The 21,865-nt window shown below is 43.4% G+C and overlaps 1 protein-coding gene across 2 annotated transcripts in view; it reads right to left on the reverse strand.

Annotated features, from left to right (window-relative positions):
- Positions 1 to 259: 259 nt before the first annotated feature.
- Positions 260 to 21,865, reverse strand: part of LOC307074815 (ribose-phosphate pyrophosphokinase 2) — a 30,692-nt gene continuing 9,086 nt past the window's right edge. Inside the window, exons 2-7 of one of the 2 annotated variants that reach the window (XM_079735180.1) lie at positions 19,134 to 19,317; positions 17,240 to 17,338; positions 14,345 to 14,469; positions 6,592 to 6,765; positions 1,703 to 1,862; positions 260 to 1,376 (exon numbers count right to left, since the gene is read on the reverse strand). In XM_079735180.1, coding sequence (XP_079591306.1) covers positions 1,284 to 1,376; positions 1,703 to 1,862; positions 6,592 to 6,765; positions 14,345 to 14,469; positions 17,240 to 17,338; positions 19,134 to 19,317 — 835 coding nt within the window. In that variant the 3' untranslated portion in view covers positions 260 to 1,283. Of the gene's footprint in view, positions 1,377 to 1,702; positions 1,863 to 6,591; positions 6,766 to 14,344; positions 14,470 to 17,239; positions 17,339 to 19,127; positions 19,318 to 21,865 lie in introns of both variants that reach the window. The other variant, XM_079735179.1, reaches the window with a different exon arrangement.

Consider the following 21,865-nt stretch of genomic DNA (forward strand, 5'->3'; position numbering starts at 1 on the left):
TATATTAACCCAATTATTTAGCAACTTTGAACGTTTGTTTTCAAATTGAAAGCTGGTAAAACAAACCTCGGAGCAGTTTAATGTAGCAAATATATTGAAAGCCAAACTGCATTTGAACAGGGTAATACATCAGTAATAGCAGTGAGTCGCCACTGGGGGGCGTTAACAGACTATCAAATTAGAGCTTGAGACACGTCATTTAAGTAAATTTCACACAAACTGATGACTGTAATCAAAGACCAACACGTCTGAATGCATATCAATCCTTTATTTGAAAATGACCTACAGTTTGAAACCAGTGATATCATGACCGTGTAGAAATACATACAAAACAAAGGAATGACTTGTCGTTTAAGATGTCTCCTTCTGGAACACGATGCACAACGTATGACTGATGAATACGTTTTCACCACTGATTACCAGTCTTACATCTTCTAGGTCTGGGGGCGGCATTCAGCCTCAAAGTCTGCGGAGGCGACGCGGTCTCCAGGTCACGTCTGTGCCATGACCTGGCAAATGGCACAGAGGATTGGCTAGACCCTCTTGCTTCTTTCTCTTGCTTGGTCAGGATAAAACAAAAGAAAAAAAAAAGAGAACTCTCGACACGCTGCTATTTTCGGACACAGGAGAAATACTTGAAGCAGTTCCCTGGTATGTTAGTAAATGGCCAGGCGTGCCAGTGGAAAATAAATGTATATTTTAGGTTAATTATAGTAGTGGCTAGGTTCTGGGATCCTGTTTTTACCTGAAAAAAGTGTCAGAGACCGGTTCTCACTCTCTTTGGAAGTGTCAAAGAAAAAAGAAAAAAGTGTCAAAAGACTAACAGTAAGATACCTTGGAATTACTCGTTGGGCGAGAATGATTGTGTTTTTTAAACAAATGTCATTTTGTTTGTGGAAAAGGGTTCATAATGTCAACATTTCAAATTCAAGTGTGAGGTCAATTGAAGACAAACGAAATACTGTTGGCCGACGGTACCTCGGGTTAAACGTCTGACCCCGGCTACCGAGGCTGGCAAATTAATCCTCTTCACCAAACAACCCAAAAAAAATCTACTTTATTCATAAATACAAAAGGAAGTGACGTCATCATGGCGTCGGTTGGAATTCTCAGTGGAAGAGTGGTGTGGGCATGACCCTTTTCTCGAGGGGGTCCCACGTGATTGACCCCAATCGCCGGTGGGTTCACAAAACGTACATTCTGCACGTGAACAAAAAAAAGGTGCATGCAGGATGTGAGGTTACCATGGAGACCTCCCCCCGATCACAGCCTCACCCCCCCTCCTACAAAGGCACGTGGCTGAAGAGGTAGGAGACAGACTCTCCGTTGTGAGTCCTCCTGATGGCCTCCGCCAGGATCATGGAGATGTCAATCACCTGCAACAACAACAGGGTTAGACAAGCTTAAACCAGTTGAACCATCACAGTCTGAACACCAGGGTTAAACCAGCTTAAAACATCACAGTCTGAAATCCATCTTAAACCATCACAGTATGAATCCCAGGGTTAAACCATCACAGTATGAACCCCAGGGTTAAACGAGCCGTTTAACAGTCAAGCCAGCCATTTCGTTAAGTTTTTCCCTTCCCGATTGGTCATCAGTTCATCCCGGTAGGTCCTGGCCTCACTTGTAACCCGAGCTTTACAGCACAAGGGAGATAACCAGAAAAACAAATAGAAGGGTAGGAGCAGGTCGACCATACCTGGATCTTCTCACAGGACTTCATCTTCTCCTCCTGAGGGATGGTGTTGGTGACCACCACCGCCTCAAAGGGGGCGATGTTGATGCGCGAGATGGCTGGCCCCGAGAAGATGCCGTGCGTCAGGATTGCGTAGACTTTGGTGGCGCCGGCATCGATCAACCTGGAGGACGCAGAGGGAAACACAGCTCAGATGGTTTCTGACGCAAGGCTGCTTACAGCGTTCGTGAGCTCAGGAGGTAGAGGGGGTTGCTACTTTGATCCCCGGCTCCTGCTATCTGAGTGTCGAGGTGTCCCTGAGCAAGACACCTCACCCTAACTGCTCCCGCAAGCTGGCTGTCTCCTTGTGTGTATGAACAATTGTAAGTTGCTTTGGATAAAAGCGTCTGCAAAATGCCTTAAATGTGAATGTGATGAAAACAAAGCAAATCTGCCTGCAACATTGAGTGTTTTTCCAGAAACGAGGGAAACTATACTATTTACTTCAGGGACAGGGTTTGCGTTGTCCGTTGGTTCTCAGTGTCGCTGAAAACACCCTGCCAAAATAGCCTTTAACACCAAACTTTCACTTCTTTCTGCCTCTTAATTTGTAGATTTGAAAGGTTAATGTGATCAATGGATATTTGCTGTTCTGTCCGTGTCTGACCATTTTGACCTTTGTATAAATAAAATGCATTATCTTCCGTCCTGCAATGGAAGGCCGTGGGCTGCGATGGTCTCTAAAGATTACATTTAAAGAAATGTGATGAAGAAGCAAACACTTAACGATTAATAGAATCCTAAAATGGTTCCACCAGTTTACTCAAATCAGTCTTATCCTCTCCACGCAAATGTGTGCCATTCATTACGTTGGCCTCAAACAGGTCTACAGACAAACTATAAAGCATGCGGTCAGAAAAACACATGGTTTGGCGTTTAAAGGTAAACCTGTTACGAATTTGCCTTTAAAGATACAACTCAGCAGCAGCTGATTATAATTAGTTTTTAGGACTGTATTATTGTAAAGACATTCATTTGACATATTCCATCCTTCAAGTTCATGTTTGACAACTTAATTGTTAAAGATCTTTATAGTTTTGAGTCATTTCAAAAAAGGTTTGAATTCGTCAGAAGGCAGTTATTTAAATCACATTGAAGCGTTTAAAGATGGTATTATAGATCTCAAAGATGCATAAGAAATACAGATTTGTCGCCCAGTACACCATTAGCCAGGCCCAGACACAGCCCATAGTACTACAACACCGGGGAATCATCATCAGGTGATGCATACGGTTAACATTCCTTCTTCCGTTTATGTCCTTCACCATTTGGTTGTTGGTATGCTATGGTTATTATTGGTTCGTCCTGTCATCCCTCATGTGGAGACTCATGTACACCACAGTAAAACATGCCAACGCATTATCCAATACTCAATACTCGGATTGTCGGTGCTAATTGTCAAACCCAATGTGTGCATTATTTTTAAAGTTGTGTCTTAGAATTATTAGGAAATAACAAATAAATTTTGATCAAAGAAAAAATATGTATATTATTTTGTTGTCGCACTAAATTCTTTCTTTGTTGTTGCACTCTGTGAATATTTAACATTTAATACCTTGACCTTTTGTTTGAATTAAGAATTTGTAACAATGTATTTAGTTTCGAGATCCAGATGGACACTCGTGAATCCGCCTCGCATCTATGCTCATACGCGGATGTATTTCCCAAAGTGCATCTAACATGTCTTTCAGGTCCCGTCCACCCGATTTTTTTTTTTCCAGACGATTTTTTTGTGAAACCATGTCTTTAATAACAATTTTATTAGAGAGATAATAAACCATGTGCTTTAATAGGTCCATGGTCCCAGGGTGGTTCCAAATAAAACTGGACCTATGCGGTTTCGTGTTAGGATTCACGTAGAAGCCTGAAGCGACGTTAGAGTTGCGTTGAAAGTTAGTTTTTTTTGTATTATTTTGGTTTAAATACAGCCCCTTGCTCAATTTAATTACAAACTGTACATTGAAAAGTATTTCTACTCAATCTAAAAGGTTAAACAACTACTATCTCCTCCTTGACTTGAATGTTTTTATACAGCGCGCGGGCTGGATGCGCGCAGGCTTGATGCGCTCCACTTTTTTTTGTGGAGAACCAGCGCCTTGAATATGTAGGTAATACAGCGTTTGTACAGCTCGTTGCGTTTCCGCAATGAGTCCGTCTTTACAGAGATATTCCTGAAACGCATCAAAGGAAAACGCTTTCGCCTTGTTACTTGGTTGCTATTTATGGGGCGCTCCAGTGTCTCCGCTGGGATGTCCCTTAGAGAGAGCATGGCCACTTCCAAAACCTCTCTCTCGCCGCACAGCATCCGAAATGCCCTATGCATGGTTATGCAACCAAATCCCACCATTAGATGGTCAAGGTTGACTGGGACCTCTCGGCAGCAGACCGATTCAATGGCAGTGTCCATGCTCCGGCAGCAGCCACACGCACACCAGTCACACGATCCGAAGGTGGAGCTGGAGCCTGAAATTGATCCCTCTCCACCGGTTGCAGTCGGACACTACAGGCATGTCCCTCACAGGCTCAAACGCATAACCAGCCATATTAAAATCACTATTTTCTTCCGAGTGTAGAAGACGTTTGCGTGTCTGCAGCAACAACCTAGTCCTACCATGCCAGTGACGTCATCGGCGCTCTAATACTAAAATACGCATTTTCTTTTGTTGCTAAAAAAAAGAGCTATATATTGATTTTTAAAATATTTTTTTTCATAATGGTCATAAGTAACACGTTATCGATGTTGATTATTTCAGTTCAGTTCATCTTCAACGCGTTATTAATGGCGTTACCGCAAACCAATTTTAACAGCGTTCATTTTTTTATCGTGTGATTAACGCTCTTATGGCTTGGCAAACGTTGTAGTTTTTTCACCTACTGTCTAGCAACAACTAGTCACGTTAGAAAAATTACAACACCACATCGGATCTAGCTACACCGGAAACAAAACAAGCACGCCGCACAAACTTGGTGGGGCAAGCAAGGATACGGAGTGGGTGAAAAACTCCTTAAAAGTGTGTGTGTGTGTCACTCTTTACGAGCCTGCACGAGAGTTCAATGTTGTCATTAGCTATTAATTCTTTCTGACCAATCGCAGTTCAAGGCCACCCTGGGCTGTACCACTTCGGGAGGGGCCGCTCAGTTACTCCCCTCTAGACAAAATCGACTTGGTTGCCACGTTGACAGTTTGTGAGTGTTGCGTCTGTTGAGTGAGTGAGAGGTTGCGGGCGCACAGCTCAGGCTGCCGGACGGCGCTGCAAGGAACTTTTATAAATCCAATATTGTTATCCCGCAGTAATCAGCCCGACAGCCTCGAAACGTTAACGGCCCACCGGGAATTCTCCCGACTCTCCCGATTACCAATCCGCCACCATGTGTGTGTGTGTAAATGTTATAGTATTTCCCATCTTTGCTGAGCCAGAGTTTTGTTCGAAAGTTCAGTGATTCAAACAAATAAAAGCCTGGGCTATTGAAGTTTTACGGTAGGCCTACCACTGTCATGCACCTACCCGATGTCAAGTGGACTGGGTTGAATTCACTGCGGGTCTATCTTATATCCATCTTACCAAATATACTTTATTACTGTCCTTCTCAACACTCTCTGATCTCACTAAAAGGCTAGCAGCACGAAATCAAGGGAAAAAAAAATGTGTGGTTAATCGCAAGTTAACTATGACATTAATCGCAATTAAATATTTTAATCGCTTGACAGCACTAGTTGTAATTCAGGCTGCATTGATTATTGCATTGTTCATAGAAAGTCATATTTGTGACAAAAGCTTTTTCTCTAATAAAATATTAGATAAGTTAATTCATCTGTTGATGTCTTTAATGATCATCGAAAAAGTAGGAAGTGATTAGCAAACTCTAAAGTAGCAAACTCAGATGTGTGTGTGTGTGTATATATATATATATATATATATATATCTCTGAAAATCATGCATGGAAATGGACAATGCAATAATCAATGCAGCTTGCATTACAACACAATATGGAAGAATGTAAAAAATAAAACATATTCAGTTTTCTTTTCTTTCTAATCTTTCTTTTCTATGTCATTAAAGAAAAAGCTACTCAGTCAATTAGAAGCAGTTCTTGTGTCTGGCTGTGAGTTTGCGTGCATGCTATGTGTAGGCTGAAATGGAATTGTGTCAAGACAAATCAGATTGTCCAATACACACTGAAGATGAATTAAATCATTCTAAAATGATGCCTCTCTAGCGAATAGAATGTTGAAGCATTTTTTTTTAAAAATTAAAATTCTGATTATTAATTTATCTGCATCAAGATGGAATCGTTCTAGAGAGAATCTCGATGCATCGAAGAATCTATTATTCTTCCCACCCCTACTACTATCCTTGAGTAACACACACACACACACACACACACTCTGGTCATGTTATTCTTCTGTTCAGTGGCGTAAAACGTATCATAGGAATTATGACAACCGCTAATCACCACGTGGTAGACCGGCATAACGCCTCGTGCCCACTGCACCGTTCGTTGACGGATCCCATTGACTTTGAATGGGGATAGACGCGCAATGCATTGTGGATCCGTCCATCCCGTTGGATCCGTCGGCGCCGTCAAAAAGTTGAAAAATGTTAAACTTTTTCGGCAGTGACGGATCCGTCATCCAATCAGATCGCGTATGCAAATTTAAGCACTGTGACACTACTCGGGCTCTGACGACCCTGGGAAGCTCCCCCATCTGTCAGCCACGCCTTCCGACGTCCGTTGACGGATGATGCAGTGGGCACGAGGCGTAAGGCTACAATCTTAAGCCCCCCTCCCCCCTCAGCCCAAACAACAGACCACCGGGAGGCCGGCGCACAGCGAGGAGGGGCGGAGCCTACTTGTCGGCGGCATGGCAGATGGTGCCGCAGGTGTCGGCCATGTCGTCCACCAGGATGGCCACGCGGTCCTTGACGTCGCCCACCAGCACCATGCGGTCCACCTCATTGGCCTTCTTGCGCTCCTTGTGGATGAGGGCGAACTCCACGTTGAGGCGGTCCGCTATGGACGTCACCCTGAGGGGGTGAGGGAGCGAGAGGAAGACGGAGGAAGAGACAGAAAGGGGGAGACAGAAAAGGAAAGAGAAAGATAAGGAGAAAGATTGAGAGTCAAATATTTAGAGAAAGACTTGACCTTTTGGGAGTAGAGAGTAGAGTAGAGCTTTGTTGGCTGATACAGCCTTTTTTAATTAGATACATTTTCCAATATTATAGCTACTATAACAGAAAATCAACAGTAGGCTTAATAGATAAAATGATCACAAATCCATGAAAATGTTCAAATGCAAACAATGTCCCCTATGTAGCGCTGTACAGTATGGCATACAGTATGTTAAAAAGAAGGAATAATGCCTCAGATTGCACTTTGTTTTGTTTTACAATATTTTTTAAAATATTTACTATGCTTAAAGGAAGCAGGATTATTACCAAATTTTTCACTTTATTTGTTTTTTACACATTTGTAGATTTTATTTAAACTCACATTTGCCTTTTTATCTTTTTTGTTGTTTTTGATCCGAAAATGATCCGACCCGTGACTCAAAAACCGTGACACGATCCGAACCGTGAGTTTTGTGATCCGTGGCAACCCTAGTTAATTTTATCTTCTAATTTCAGTATAAATGCTTCTGAAGGTGTAAAATACTGGTTAGGCAGCAAAACTGCACAGAAAAAAAATGCAAAATCTTTTCTCAAGTTCTCCTTGCCGTGTGTGTGGGGGCAGGTAACGCGTACCTGGGATCGAGTGTTTGGACCACCTCTTTAAAGCCCTTTCTATCGACATTTTGAAAGGGAACCATGTCCTTACATAGGCAGGCCTCCAGACTGCGACCAAATGGTCGCATTTTGCGACCAAAATTTGAGTGTGCGACTGAATTTTACATCTGGTCGCACATGTGTGACCAGTAGATTTGCCCTTTTTTATTTTGACACGTTAAACGTGGAAGGGCCGTGTCAATGAATCCGGAATCTGAAGCAGGCCAATAAGTGTGAGAAGGATGGGGAATGGCCACTGTTAGTGGCTAATGTGTGGAGGGGGAGGGTCCTAGAGATTATCGAGGGTGCGTAATTTCACAACAACCTGCTACGTGCGTTTGAACAATAAGCAAGCGAACTATTGACTCGTTCTTCCGACCTGGACTCTGACTGGCACTGGCACACGGCTAGTGTGCCAGTGCCAGTTCTTGCCACTGCACAGGTCTTATTTTGCAAACCCGCACCCGCAATACTTAAAACCGCATCCAACCCGTGTCCCGACAGTAGCGCGAATTACATTCCGCACCCGACCATAAATTGATATCGACGACCGACCTGCACCCGATGGAAAATCACGGTGTGTTCCTGAATCCTTGAACGCCAGACTTCCGAGTCGAAAGTCAAAGATACCCCAGCTTTCTTGGGCATTTCTCGAAGGCACGCCCCCTTTTTGTCTTCATCTTTTGAAAATCTGAGAGTAGACCGAGAGCAGGGATGAAGCTCTCAACAAAATGGCTGCGCCCGTGAAGAGATTTTTCTTTTTTTGTATTTGTACCACCTAGGTCATTTTAATGTTGATTTTAAATGCTCTCGGACTTGATTATATTGCTACTTTATTCCGGTCACCAATTTATATATTGCATGGTCTTGCTGTGCGTGCAATACAATGTAATGTTGTGTTGTTTGTTTTTGGTTTGCTAAAGAGGCTAAGTAGCTAACAATAAACAACTAGCCAAATTCATGCCACAATCACAAAGACGAACTGGAATGCTATGAATGCTCCGAGACCGGATGTGACGTCAAACGTGCAACTCGGAAGGCTGGCGTCTGAGGATTCAGGAACACACCATTAGACACATTAGATGGAAAGCCGGAGAATTACACAATCTGCTGTTTGGCGTGGTTGTTTCGATTGCTGTGCAAAAGAAACACATCATCCACTGTTGACGGTTGCAGGACTCTGCTTCAGGTGCCATTAAGGGCTTTTCACACGGGAGGCGTTTGTCGCGGCTGCTAATGCATTCTCCATGGAGAGGTGAGTGGGCAGTAAGGTTGGGCGATTGTCTACAAGCTTTCATCGTCCGATTGCGCCCCCTAGCGATCGCCGATGGGGGGGGGGGTCACTGATTCATCACATTATAAAATTGCCGTTTTATTTTTCTAATTTTTTCTTGAAAACAATAAGGCTGGTCTTCCCCTTGGACCAGCGCGAGCCTCCGCTGATTTAAGTTTCGATACATTGGTGCCGGCAGCGCTGTCTTGATGACACAGTCGGTGTCTCAATAGTGAAACCTGGGGGGGGGGGGGGGGGGGGTCGTGGTCATCAATATCACTGTTTCATGTAACGCCGGATGCAACTAACTCCGCTCATTCACTTTTTAAGCTGAGTTATTACATTATAAAATTGCCGTTTTATTTTCTCATTTTTTCTTAAAGGGAAAGTTCACCCATTTCCATTAAGCTTTGCATCGTTAGAAACCCACTCATATTTTTGAATGGTTGTGCATCATTCCCTTATTTTCCCCTGAGACCGGAGAGATCCGTATCGAACCCTAACACTTCCTGTTTTAAATGACGCAATATGACGATTTTTGCGTCATTTAAAACAGGAAGTGTAAGAGGGGTGGATTCTCGTAAGACTACAAGCACTTTAGCGTAAGACTACAAGACTTTCATATGTCCATCGGTGGGACCCACTGACGCTACAGACCTATTCGATCAGGGCCAGTGGGTGGGACTTCACCAGCAGAAACTAAAATCCACAGCGTCTGAAGCTAAGCTAACAGACGCTGTGGAGAAACCTAACTTAACGACAACGGCGGAAGGTACTGGATCTGATATAGAAGATGGGGATTTCGAAGATCTGATGCTCGAATCAGATGTTCTTGGCTACCTTTACGAGCCGCAATATAGCGAAGAGCAGCTGAAGCTGTTAGAGGAACAGGAGACGGCTGCTGCAGCTGCTATAGCCGAGGCAGAAGACCTGCCTGTCGCGGACAAGGAGCCCGTAATGGCTCGAGCCGGGGCGGATTGGTGGTGCCTGTGCTCTCAGTGTGCGCCTATGGACGCAGAGGTAGAGTCCATCTGCTGCAAAGAATTTCAAAGATGTAGATTTCTTCTGGACGAAATCTCTGTATCAGATGGGGAAACGGACGTATGTGTTGTGGAGCATCCTAGTTTCGCACCGCATATGGACAGCGGCGACCTGGAGACCTATTTCAGAATCCCAAAGGTGAACTGGAAATGTCAGCCAAAGCCAGCAGGGACGAACGGACGTATGACGGTAAAGTGAGCGTTTTTTTGTTTGTTTTGTTTTTTTCTGTTGCTATCGTGGCATGTTAACTGCATAAAGACCATCTATCGCTAACTTTGTGCTCAATGTTTTGTCTAGACAATATTGCCTAACAGCCTACAGACACTTTCTGGAATTGGTCCTGCAAGGCGAGAGATTGGGCAGGGGCTGTCGTGTCGTTTTACCTACTTGCATCATGCAGACCATCCGACTAAAATATCCAGCTCCAGACAGCCAGTACTGCATGCACCAAGAAGCTGATGACGCTCAGGAGGCACTATAAGTTTCATTGTTTACATACATTTTGTTTATATTTCTTGAAATAAATGGTTCAAATTCACGTTGTTGTAGTCCTTAGTAGTGTTGCTCCAAGTGTATATTTGAGAAATAATATTATTGACGACCAACATTTCACAAGTGGAGCTACTAAGCTACTGTTGCCTTGGATGAAAATAGCAGAATAACGGTCATACATCATTTTTATAAAGTATTGTAAGTCTAAATTGCACTATAAGTTAGTTGCATATCAGTTTCCTCCTTCCAAGTTTATAATGTTGAACTTTGGTGTAGACAGAGAGCAGGAGTTACATTATATTTTTTATTCACAAATGAAAGAATTGTGTCACGGGTAGACAACAAATTAAAATAAACAGGGTAAAACTAAATAAATTATAATATATATACAGTAGAGGGAGAATCTGAAAAGGCCCTACTGGAGGTGTCCCAGAAGAGTAGAGTAGAGAGAGATGGAGTTGGGTGCAATGGGAAGAGGTGTTGGGTGACAGAGCAGGTTATGGCATGGTGAGTGAGGAGGTTGGGACTTTGAACTTGATGTTAGGGTCATCTGTCCATGACCCTCTTGATTAGATGTCCGATAAACTGGGTGGTGTGTAGCGTGAAGATTGTTTTCAATAGCGCCCCATATGTCGTCATAAGAGGCCAAGTTACCTCCCCTTTCTCTGCCTTGCCCGCCCAGAGAATTTGGCCCGCCAATGAGACAATGACAGGGTTTCCGCGGGGTTGTTAGTATTAAAAAAAAAGTATTAAAAATTAATAAACGTCATCTGACGAGGTATTACATTTTCGAACCCCCATCCAACTAGGCCTGAGTTTGTCAATTTGTGTAACTTGCGTGCAGGCCTATCTCCTAAAATTACTAAAACTTGTCACGCAGTGTTCGTTTGAGCAACCCTCGTTTGGCGCTGCTAGTTGCAGACGTCCCATGCAGTTCGTCGTCATATGGAAAGGTAAATATTGACGGAATTGCGGTGTTCAAAAGAGCGGCTCTCTTCATTCCCAGGAAATTTAATTCGAAGTCTTCTGGCTTGAAATCGAGACTGCAAACCTTTTGTTTTACGGCTTCCAAGGCTGTGTCTTCTCCAAACTTCGGATGATTGATAGCCCGTAGCCACTGTTAGCAACGCTCCAAATCTCTAGGTAGGAGATGAAAACTTACTGCTTGTCCTTTCCTTGTCCTGCTTGAACATCCCCGCACCATGCAAAAGTTCACCATTTCGAAAGAAATACAAACGAGGAGTAATTCACTAATGAGTTCACCAACTAATACTCTTCACTAGGAATGTTGTGTGAATTGATTTTCAAGCTGTTTTGTGGTATCAGCTTGGTAGATGGAACCGCGAGGTCTCTGATAGGCGGAGATCTAGATCATTGGGAGTGGCCTGCGAAGCTGTGCATCGTGGTGCATCGTGGGAGTTGTTTTCTTCAATCCACAAGCGCCAAGAAGTCACTTTCTGCCTTTTCTCGGTCAAGACGGCACCAAATTTGTTATCTATTTTATTATTGGACTACATATAGGACCCAATTTCAATACATATTCATGTTTCCACCAGTGAAATTTTTAAAAACTATTATCTTTAACTATTAAAAAAATCTTTAAAAACTATTATCTAGGGGGTCGTCAATATCACCGTTTCATGTAATGCCGGATGCAACTACTCCTTTCTACTACTTTCAGTTGGTTTCATTGAAGCCGTCTGGTCAACCTCTGACAATTCAACACATTATAACCAATTCATTTTCAACAGTTTACCTTCGTTCAAACCGTTGAACAAATCTACACACTTGTATCTTCAATAATATATAAACGAATAGCCGTGTATAAAAGCTATGTCAATAGCTTTTATACTTTTTTCCGAATCACAGTTTTAGTTTCTTACCAGCATAGTTTTCAGTTGCTCTCATTGATTTTCTTTGACGTCAGAGCGTGAGGACGTTCATGCATACACACACACGCAATAGCTCCGCCACATAGCCGTATTTATGGGCACTTCTGATCCGATTAGAAGAACAGCTCAATCGGAATGAAAAATGCTCATTTGCCTCAATCAGAATAAAATTCTCTGATCGGAATAGAATTCCATGTCCCGGTAACTTATCAACCCCAGCATGTCCGGCTGCTTAAGCGACGTCAACGTCTTTGGCTGACTATTTCTCTGCTGATCAACACTACGAATGGTAATTGTACAAAGACACACCGTGTGAATTCAATATATTGTCTCGTTTTGGCAAGGAGCCGTGTAATAAGGATAATGTATAATATAATATATTCCTTACATCATATAAGTCCAGACCAACATAACGGTTGTGCGCGAGACATACGGACGTACGCTTACCACTTTTGTAAATGCCATACATACATTACATTCGGATTGCATGATAGGAATAGATCTATTCCGCTTAGAAATCTAATCGAATGATCAGAAGTGTCCATGTTAACGCGGCTTAGACACACACGCAATGGCTCCCCCATTGTCATAACACACACACACACACACACACACACACACACGAGAGATGAGCGACCATCAGTTTTTCAAAGTGACATGCAGCGGAGTGTGATGTCATCTCGCCGTGGGAGCAGACCGGTAGGTTTAGAGCCCCTCCCCTCTCCTTTCGTAGCAGTGAGTGAATATGTCGGTTCAGCGCTACAGAGTGTGTTTCCACCTGTGCCAGTTAACTTCAATTACAATTTGCGGGTCTTTTTAAGCTGTAAAATTAGCCACCACACCACAGCGCTTTTTTTCTGGCAATAAAAAAAATTACGAAAAAAAACCAACGCCTTTTCATCTGAGACGATCGACGATGGAATCCATCTATCGTCAATAGTCGATAGAATCGACCATCGGCCCATCCCTAGTGGGCAGAGAGATGGCGCAGCGTCCTGTCAAGCGGCACGACAAGCCATTTTATGGGAAATGTGCATTTCCCAATAATGTCTTTCAAATTACTAATAGTATAACTAACAGAAGCGAGCTCGCGGAGAGGATAGGCAGCAAGCCAGTCGGGTACCCAGTTTGTTTCAGCGCACGGGCGAGGTTTGTTCGAACGAACACCGCGTGACAAGTTTTAGTAATTTTAGGAGATAGGCCTTCACGCAAGTTACATAAATTGATAGAACTCAGGCCTAGTTGGATGGGGGTTCGAAAATGTAATACCTCGTCAGATGACGTTTATTCATTTTTAATACTTTTTTTTTATACTAACAACCCCGCGGAAACCCTGTCATTGTCTCATTGGCGGGCCAAATTCTCTGGGCGGGCAAGGCAGAGAAAGGGGAGGTAACTTGGCCTCTTATGACGACATATGGGGCCAAGTTCCAAATCAGCTCGCCTGAGCTCCCGTTTTTTTCCAAAGGCGAGCAGAATACCTAGTGCTCGTTTTACACCAAACGCAAGTTTTAGCCACTTGGGGACGATAGGCAGGCTAGGGCAACTCATAATAAATGATGAAAACATCATAAAGTGAGATTTTCATGCCATGGGACCTTTAAAAGAGAGGACCGAGGCAGAGGAGTGGCCTCAAGAGTTTAGCCCTAAACAGTTTGTTCCGTCATGCCTAGCGCCTCAAACCCTTTGTGTCCACCGCATGACGAGGCACAGTAAGGGCTTTGTGGCTCCTTCATCGTATAGCCAGCGATTGTACATGTTCTCCCACAGAGTCACGTATTCAGGTTCAGAGATTAGGAATGCCCTCTAGAAGGTCAAACAGAGGCATCATCCCAACAATGGCCACATAATAGGGTTGGCTGAGCTCAGGAGGTAGAGCAGGTTGACTTGTAACCAGAAGGTTACTAGTTCGATCCCCGGCTCCTCCTAGCTGAGTGTCAAGGTGTCCCTGAGCAAGAGGCCTCACCCTGACTGCTCCTGACAAGCTGACTGTCGCCCTGCATGGTTGACTCCGCCATCAGTGTGTCAATGTGTGCATGAATGGTTGTAAGTCGCTTTGGATAAAAGCCCTAAATGTAAATGCCCTCCCAGGCATCGACCACTTCAAACAGTCCCTTTGATAAGATGCGACCCACGGTTTTACCGTTTGGCTCCGCCAGCGTCCGGGGACACGATGATGCAGTTCTTCCACTCCGGAATGTTCTCCCTGATCCACTGCAGCACAGCGGGCTCTGCGTACAGGTTGTCCACAGCGATGTCGAAGAAACCCTGGAGAACACGGGCAACGGGAAAACCCGGGTTGGAGTTTAACGATGCCGGCTTACGTGATCCTCATCACTTCCTGTGTTGTTGCATCATTTCCTTCGGGGTCCCCTCCAGTGGAAAGCTAAATGGACTGTGTGTACTGGCCATTTTATCAATAGCAGTTAATGTCATCATCACCTGGTGGTTGTAAAGACGAAATTTGATTGTTTTGGGTCTCTGGTGCTCCCACACGCATACAAACTTTGAAATAAGTCCATACATTCTTTTTTGAGTGAGATATGCATTTGTGAAAGTACCCCATTTTCAGATGAGCGAGTCAGTTTCGGCGCGGACTCTTTCGTAGGAAGAAGGCACATTTGTATATCAGGGGTTGAAAAACTAAGGTTTCAAAAGCATTTGCCCATCAGGCAAGTACATGTCATGTTCGACTTGCCCGAACGTCATGTTCACTTGCCCAAATTAAAATCAGAATAGTGAACGGGCCTCTTTTTGCCAGGCACCTGGCCTGGTTTAAGGGAGCTCATGAAACTAGACTGAAGCTGAATGTTAGCTTCCACATATGTAGGCGTTTAAAAAAATAGCAAACTTCTGTTTACTTATTGACCAAATGGTCATATCGTGCCATGAAGTGATTTCAGTCCACCGTTGCAACCTATTAAAGCTATCGCCCAGTTATATGGAGACATGCATACTTTTATCTGGATTTTATGCAAATGTGCATAACAAAATGTCCAAGGTAGTAGCAAACATATGTATTTTTTAACTTTCATGTTTCTTGTAGGTCTAACTGAATAATCACAATCGCGTTTATAGTAGTGTTGTCACGAATACTGAATTTTCTAACTTCAATACGATATTCTATACCATTTTCGATACCAGGGGAAAACAAAGTAAATAGTCTATCTCCAAAACTGCAAGGTCTACAATATGTCATCTTGTTGTCAATAGAAAGATTGTTGTGTAAGTGAAATATTCAATGTGGATAGCTTAGTCAAAGTGAATAAAGCTGGAACACGGCATAAGTGGAAGATTACATTTCCACATGAAATAGTTATCAGTTGGTCATTATCAGTTGATAACACTGTCCTACTATGAGACACAATTGTATGTATCTTACCATTTTGACACCTCTATTTAAAGTTCAGGGCAAATATAATCGAATGACACCAAGCCAAACACTCGCAAATACACATATGGCCACTAGATCGCACTGAACATGTGTTCTGATTGAAGGCATATACCTTTTTCCTAAGAAACCTTCTCTTAGTCATTGATTGTTAACACCGTGTTTAGATGCAAAATTTGTCCCAGACACTGGATTATCTGTTTATGGTGGTTTTATGAGATCAGATTCAATTTTGTGGACAAAAATCTAAGGTAAAACTTCATTTTTGGTTGTTAAAAGAAAAGTTTCTTCTTAAGTTGTTATTTGCGAGTTTTAGTCCCAGAATGATATGGTTTGGAATGTCGGAATCAGTGGAGGCTAAGCTTTCATAAAAAATATAGTTTGCACAGGTCCAATTTCGTGAAAAAGATCGCTATTGCTGTGCAGTTATGAAACCCAATACCGTGTTCTTGCATTTGCATATGATTTTAAATCAGTCTTTTGACTTTCCTTGGTAATTTGCTTCAATCCAAAGTACTTCCAAACAGCACTCCTCCATCACAACTCCGTCTTCCTTCTCTACCTAAACTGGTGGCGGTGTCACACCAAATTTGTACCGGGTGCCAAATTTGTACCGGGTACGTAATCCATACGTAATCCATTCCAAACCTGCCTGGCAACACATGATCGCGGACGATCGCGTCGATTGACGTAGGAAGGTTCAAGAACATTCGCGGTTAAACACTCGGTTTACTACACATTAAACACAGAGGTTACTAGCTAAATTCGATTAAACAATTAAATGCAATACAAATATAAAGTTAGGAACGCTAATAAATGTAATTTGTAAAGTTAGGGCTATCTGTCTTGTCGCGCTCAATGAACGACTTCGCGAATGTTCTTGAACTCAATGAAAGACTTCGCGAATGTTCTTGAACCTTCCTACGTCAATCGACGCGATCGTCCGCGATCATCTGTTGCCAGGCAAGTTTGGAATGGATTACGTACCCGGTACACATTTGGTGTGACAGCGGCGGCGCTGCACTTCAGATGCTAGCTGTGTTGGCTAACCTTTAGCCAACACAGACTAGTGCCGAATCACTGCCATAGACTGCACCGCCAGTGAGTGACAGGAGGCAGGACTATGTTCGCGCTGTAGTGATGCGTGTCTTTTAACTCGGTGTCAGAGAGAAGAGAAGACAGCACACTGTTCAATTGCAAATATATCTATTTTGTGTGATTTTACAGAAGAAAAAAGGTTTTTTTTAATATAAATAGCCTTTATATTAAAAAAAAACTCAAAAATCCACTTGTCCGTTCGGGCAACCAGAAATCAATCTCAATTTGCCCAAATATTATTTTTGGTTGCCCCGGGCAAGCGGGCAACCGTTAGTGTCAACCCGAATATTACCACCCACTTCCCCATCCCCCTCCCATCAGAGCATAAATACGATTTTGTGGACCAACTTTTGTGGTGCTTGGCGGAGATGTTTCCAGTGGGGGACCCTAACCCTAAAAACGACTCAACTTTCTAGAAATATGTTGCCCTCTTATAATATGGAGGACTAGAGGACTAGGACAAAAGAAAATGTCCCATTTAAGGCAGACAAAGCTCTGGGACCTCATCAAGTTGTTACACACATTGTGTTGGGTGTGAGGACCACTGACCTGGATCTGCGAGGCGTGCAGGTCCATGGTGATGATGTGGTCAGCCCCGGCAACCGACAGCATGTTGGCCACCAGTTTCGCTGAGATGGGGGCCCGGCTCTAGACAGACACCAGCAAGCACGTGTTACAAATACATCTACCAAGTTAATAAAGAAAAATAGATCAATACAAATTAATAAGAGGAGGAGGCAACTTTCTGCCCCCTAGACGCCACGTGCTGCATTCAATAACTGTACACTGAAGATGCACAGGCCAACTATAACAACACAACTTGGCAACTGCTCTCCCCAAATGTAATCAATGAAATTTGACGGCTTTTGACATTTTCTCAAGATTCTGAATGAGCCATCAGTTAATTGGGAAATCCAGCAAATAATGGGCGTTCCTAGAACCAAGTTTGGTTAATAATGGCCTTGAGGTCCACGTGTCAACACCGTCAAGGACAAAACAATGGGAACTGACCAATCACAGGGCTGTACGATTACATTTGTAGAGAGTGTAGTGCATAGTTTCCGTTGTCTAGTAATTACCGGTCATTGACCGGAAAAAAATGAGTAGGACCGAAAATTCTAAATGTCTACGGTCAGAATGACCAATGGAAATAATTCTCTCTGCACAATTTGAATTGTGTTTAAATATGCTACAGTGGTCATTTGTTTAGCCAATTCATGTAAAACTATGCGGGTCGGGCCGATATTTCCCACCACTATCCTCGAGCCGGGTCGGGTCGGGCCTTTGATCGAGCGTTTGTGTTTCTTTTTGGTTTTTTTTAATCATTGCTTTATTGTCCTAATCTGAGGAAAAATCTATGCAATAAACAGAAATATTATAGACCTTTATTACTTGGGTCTTCTCAATGGCGTGGAACACTCCGTTCACTTGCATGGGTAGTAGTCCGGTAACTTGTCAACCCCAGCGTCTTCGGTTGCTAAGCGACGTTGGGATAACGTATAGAACGTCGCCGGTCATTATCGAAAATAAGCCCCTTCAGGGCGACGCTGTGCATCGGTGTCCTGGTCGCCCTTTCGGGGCTTATTTTCCCGATAATGACCGGCGTTGCATACATTATCCCTTACATATATATTTAGCAGGGTAGGCCTAAGTAACAACTGTGTACAAAGTTACACATGCATTAAAAAAAATTTCGGGTTGAAATCGGGCTCGGGCTCATCATTACAGTTAATGTGTCAGGCCGGGCCGGGCTCGGACAGAATGTGCACGGGCTCGGGCCGGGTTGGGCTTGATTTTCTGGGCCCGATCTAAGCTCTAATAAAGACTGCTCAGCGAAGCCGCCTTGGGGAAGGAAGAGTCACGAGGCTTATGCACATTGCAAGCAGCATAGACACTCTCGATACATTTGACTTTAAGTCAGCAGCACTCTTCACAGATGCCAAATATAAGTTAAAAAACAATAAAAACGTTAAAATTAAACCTTCCAGGTCACATGATGACCGGCACCAATTTTTTCTAGCGTAAACACTGGTGTAGTGGTATGTAAAAACAGAAAACCTGGTACCGTTTTAGTACACACAGCTTAAGCATCTTGGATATTCTCGCCTACGTACCGATTTCAAACTTTCCTGCTGAACATTGATTTATTGAGTTCTATGAATATTGTCCCTGAGGAAATGTATCAATGGGAATACAAGTATTGCGACTCCAGAGTTAGTGCCTGGACCTCCAGATTCAGGTCTTCTGACCTCCAGAGTAAGTGAGGGGACCTCCAGATTCAGGTCCTCTGACATCCAAAGTTAGTGAGGGGACCTCCAGATTTAGGTCCCCTGACCCCCAGAATCAGGTCCTTTGACCTCCAGAGTTAGTGAGGGGACCACCAGATTCAGGAGGGGGACTTTGCACCGTGTGACCAGTGTGAAGCGTGTGCCCATACCCCCACCTTGTCCTTCTTGTCCTGGCGGGCGTAGGGGAAGCATGGGATAACTGCGGTGACACGGGACGACGAGGCGATCTTGCATGCGTTGATCATGATGAGCAGCTCCATCAGGTTGTCGTTGATCTCCCCGCAGCCGCTCTGGATGATGTACACGTCCTCGCCACGCACGCTCTCCCCGATTTCAACACTGGTTGGTGGGGGGGGCAGAGTGAGTTTGGTTACAATTGGCGGGGGGCACAGAGTGAGTGTGGTTACAACGTTTGTTTTCAGACCCGTTCTGTGGATAAATCACCTATTGCTGTTGCGTCAGGTTTGGCTGGTCCTGCTAGATTCATTCTGTTTTCTGACCAATGAAGACATCCCTTTCACTGGTTTGCTTATGAACACTAATTTAAAATTAATTTTATTTTCGTACGACTTCTGGTAAATACTCATTACCATTGCTCCACCACAGGGGATGAAATGAAACACTTTACAGTGAGGGGAGAAACTAACGGAGGGATGTTCTTCTGGGTTTTACTTTTTTAACGTGGTCCTCTTTACCACTCTTAAACTGTCATTATATTACATACGTCAGCACAATTAAGGAGCTTTGTTCGAACCTGGGCCCCTAAAATAGGTCGACCAGCATGTTCACACACTCTCACACATAAACTGGTAGTGTTTATTTTGTGAACCATTAGATTAGTCTAAAATGCAGCAGAATCTGTCAACAATAGGCATGTTACAAACTTAGAGGGCCAACACGGTCAGAAAATAGTGTGTATGACAAGAGCTTAAATGTGATGCTTGTTTGTTTTCAGAACCAAAAACAATTTTAAATTAGGCTGAAAGCAGGACGTTTCGATACGTGGATTACTGCAGTAAGCCCTCATGTAGCGAGTCTGTTCGCCTAGTGTTCGCCTGGGGGTCTAACACCGTAATATATATAAACTATAACCGCATTTCACATTAATCGCAATTATTACACGGGTCTTCTCAATGCCATGGAACGTTCCGTTAACTTGCATGGGCCCTTCACAACTTCCGGCGGTGAATTACATAATTCACCGTGGCTAAGTATAATCATGAGTATAATTTACCGCTGTCAAGGAAAAAAAAAAGATTTTTGCCTCTAATGACGTCTTTGGTATCACTCTGCAAGTACCAGTAACCTGTCAACCCTCTTCGGTTGCTAAGCAACGTCAACTTCTTTGGCGGACTATTTCTCCGCTGATCAACACTACGAATGCTGGCAACAAATAAATTGAAAAAAGACACCATGTGAAGTTATTTTTTCGTTTTGGCAAGTAGCCGTGTAATAAGCGGGATAATGCATAGAACATCTCCGGTCATTATCGAAAATAAGCCCCTTCAGGGTGAAGCAAGACACCTCCGCTGCGCGATGGTGTCCTGTTCGCCCTGTTGGGGCCTATTTTCCCCGATAATGACCGGCGTTTTATACATTATCCCGCTGCTTCGGGTTTACCTTTGAAAGCGCATTGAGAGGAAGAGCGGGCAAATCCGCTGTCAGTGCATGTGCATGTATTATACGCGGGTTTATCCAATAAGTGGTATTGTACCCGCGCACCATTGGCATGTATGTGCGCTTGTCTGTGTGCGTGTGTGAACGAGAATGACAGGGAGAAAGAGTGCTATGCGAAGATGAATGAACGGAACTATATTTATATTTAAAAATCAAAAAAAAAAAAAGCAGCATCAATTTGTGGCGCTCGGTGTTGATTCTGTGGCCAATGTGTGGCTGCGCCACACATTGGTCTATGTATGGGAAACACTATGCTATATCAGTCCTAATCCTGTGCGTACAGTTTATCACTGCATTTTCCCCCTGAAATAATTCCATATTACAAAAATCTAAAATAGCTTGTGTGAATTTATCTTAATGTGCTGATTTGTGAAACATGCTTTGCGCAGCAAGGAGAGCCGACTTTATCTGATTCGTCATAAAGTTTCATTGTTTGGCGCGCACTCTAGTCTAGAATCTTTGGTGTAACCATTAAAAATGCAACATTCCATTAATTCTAGGGCTGCAACAACGAATCGATAAAAATCGATTACTAAAAACGTTGGCAACGAATTTGGTCATCGATCCGTTGAGTCTCGCGATTAATACTTCACTCGTAGGCGCGGCACTGTTTACAGCCAACCGCCGACAGGTTGGTTCATGGTTCAAGCACACCCACAGCGAACTTTAGTGTGAGCGACCACAGCTTGTATTTTGGTCATATCTTATCACTGGACTGTAGGCCTATATAAAAGTGTAGTACCTTCACTGTCTTTGGGTTAAAAAAAAACTCCTTCAACTCAGTATCCGTCTAGTCCAACCAGTCTAGTCAGCTGCTGCTGCAGACGGTGTGCAGACGGGCTCGGAGTCGGCACCACGTGCATCAACAGTCATTCAAATCAGTGGTAGTAATCACACAACCGTACGGTGTAGAAAGTCCCGTCAGTTAAAAATAGTAATCCAGTTTTTAAATCCATGTTAAAATCGGCAGGATATAAAGCTAGTTAGCTTAAAAAAAGTAGCAAACAGTGTCAAATGTGATGTGTTCAGGTCGGCTCAGTAATATCAGTGTTTCCCCTATATGCACTTAGCTGAAATATGCTGCTGAATTTCTTTCTTTTAACAAGAGGAGAGGAGAGCTTCAGCTTATCTCTTTAAATTACGAATGTTATATTATTTTATGCTACGGACGCTTCATAACAAGGTCAATTCACACACCTGAGTAAAGCAT

Source organism: Pollachius pollachius (assembly GCF_949987615.1).
Source record: "Pollachius pollachius genome assembly, chromosome: 4".
In the NCBI taxonomy this organism is placed as follows: domain Eukaryota; kingdom Metazoa; phylum Chordata; class Actinopteri; order Gadiformes; family Gadidae; genus Pollachius; species Pollachius pollachius.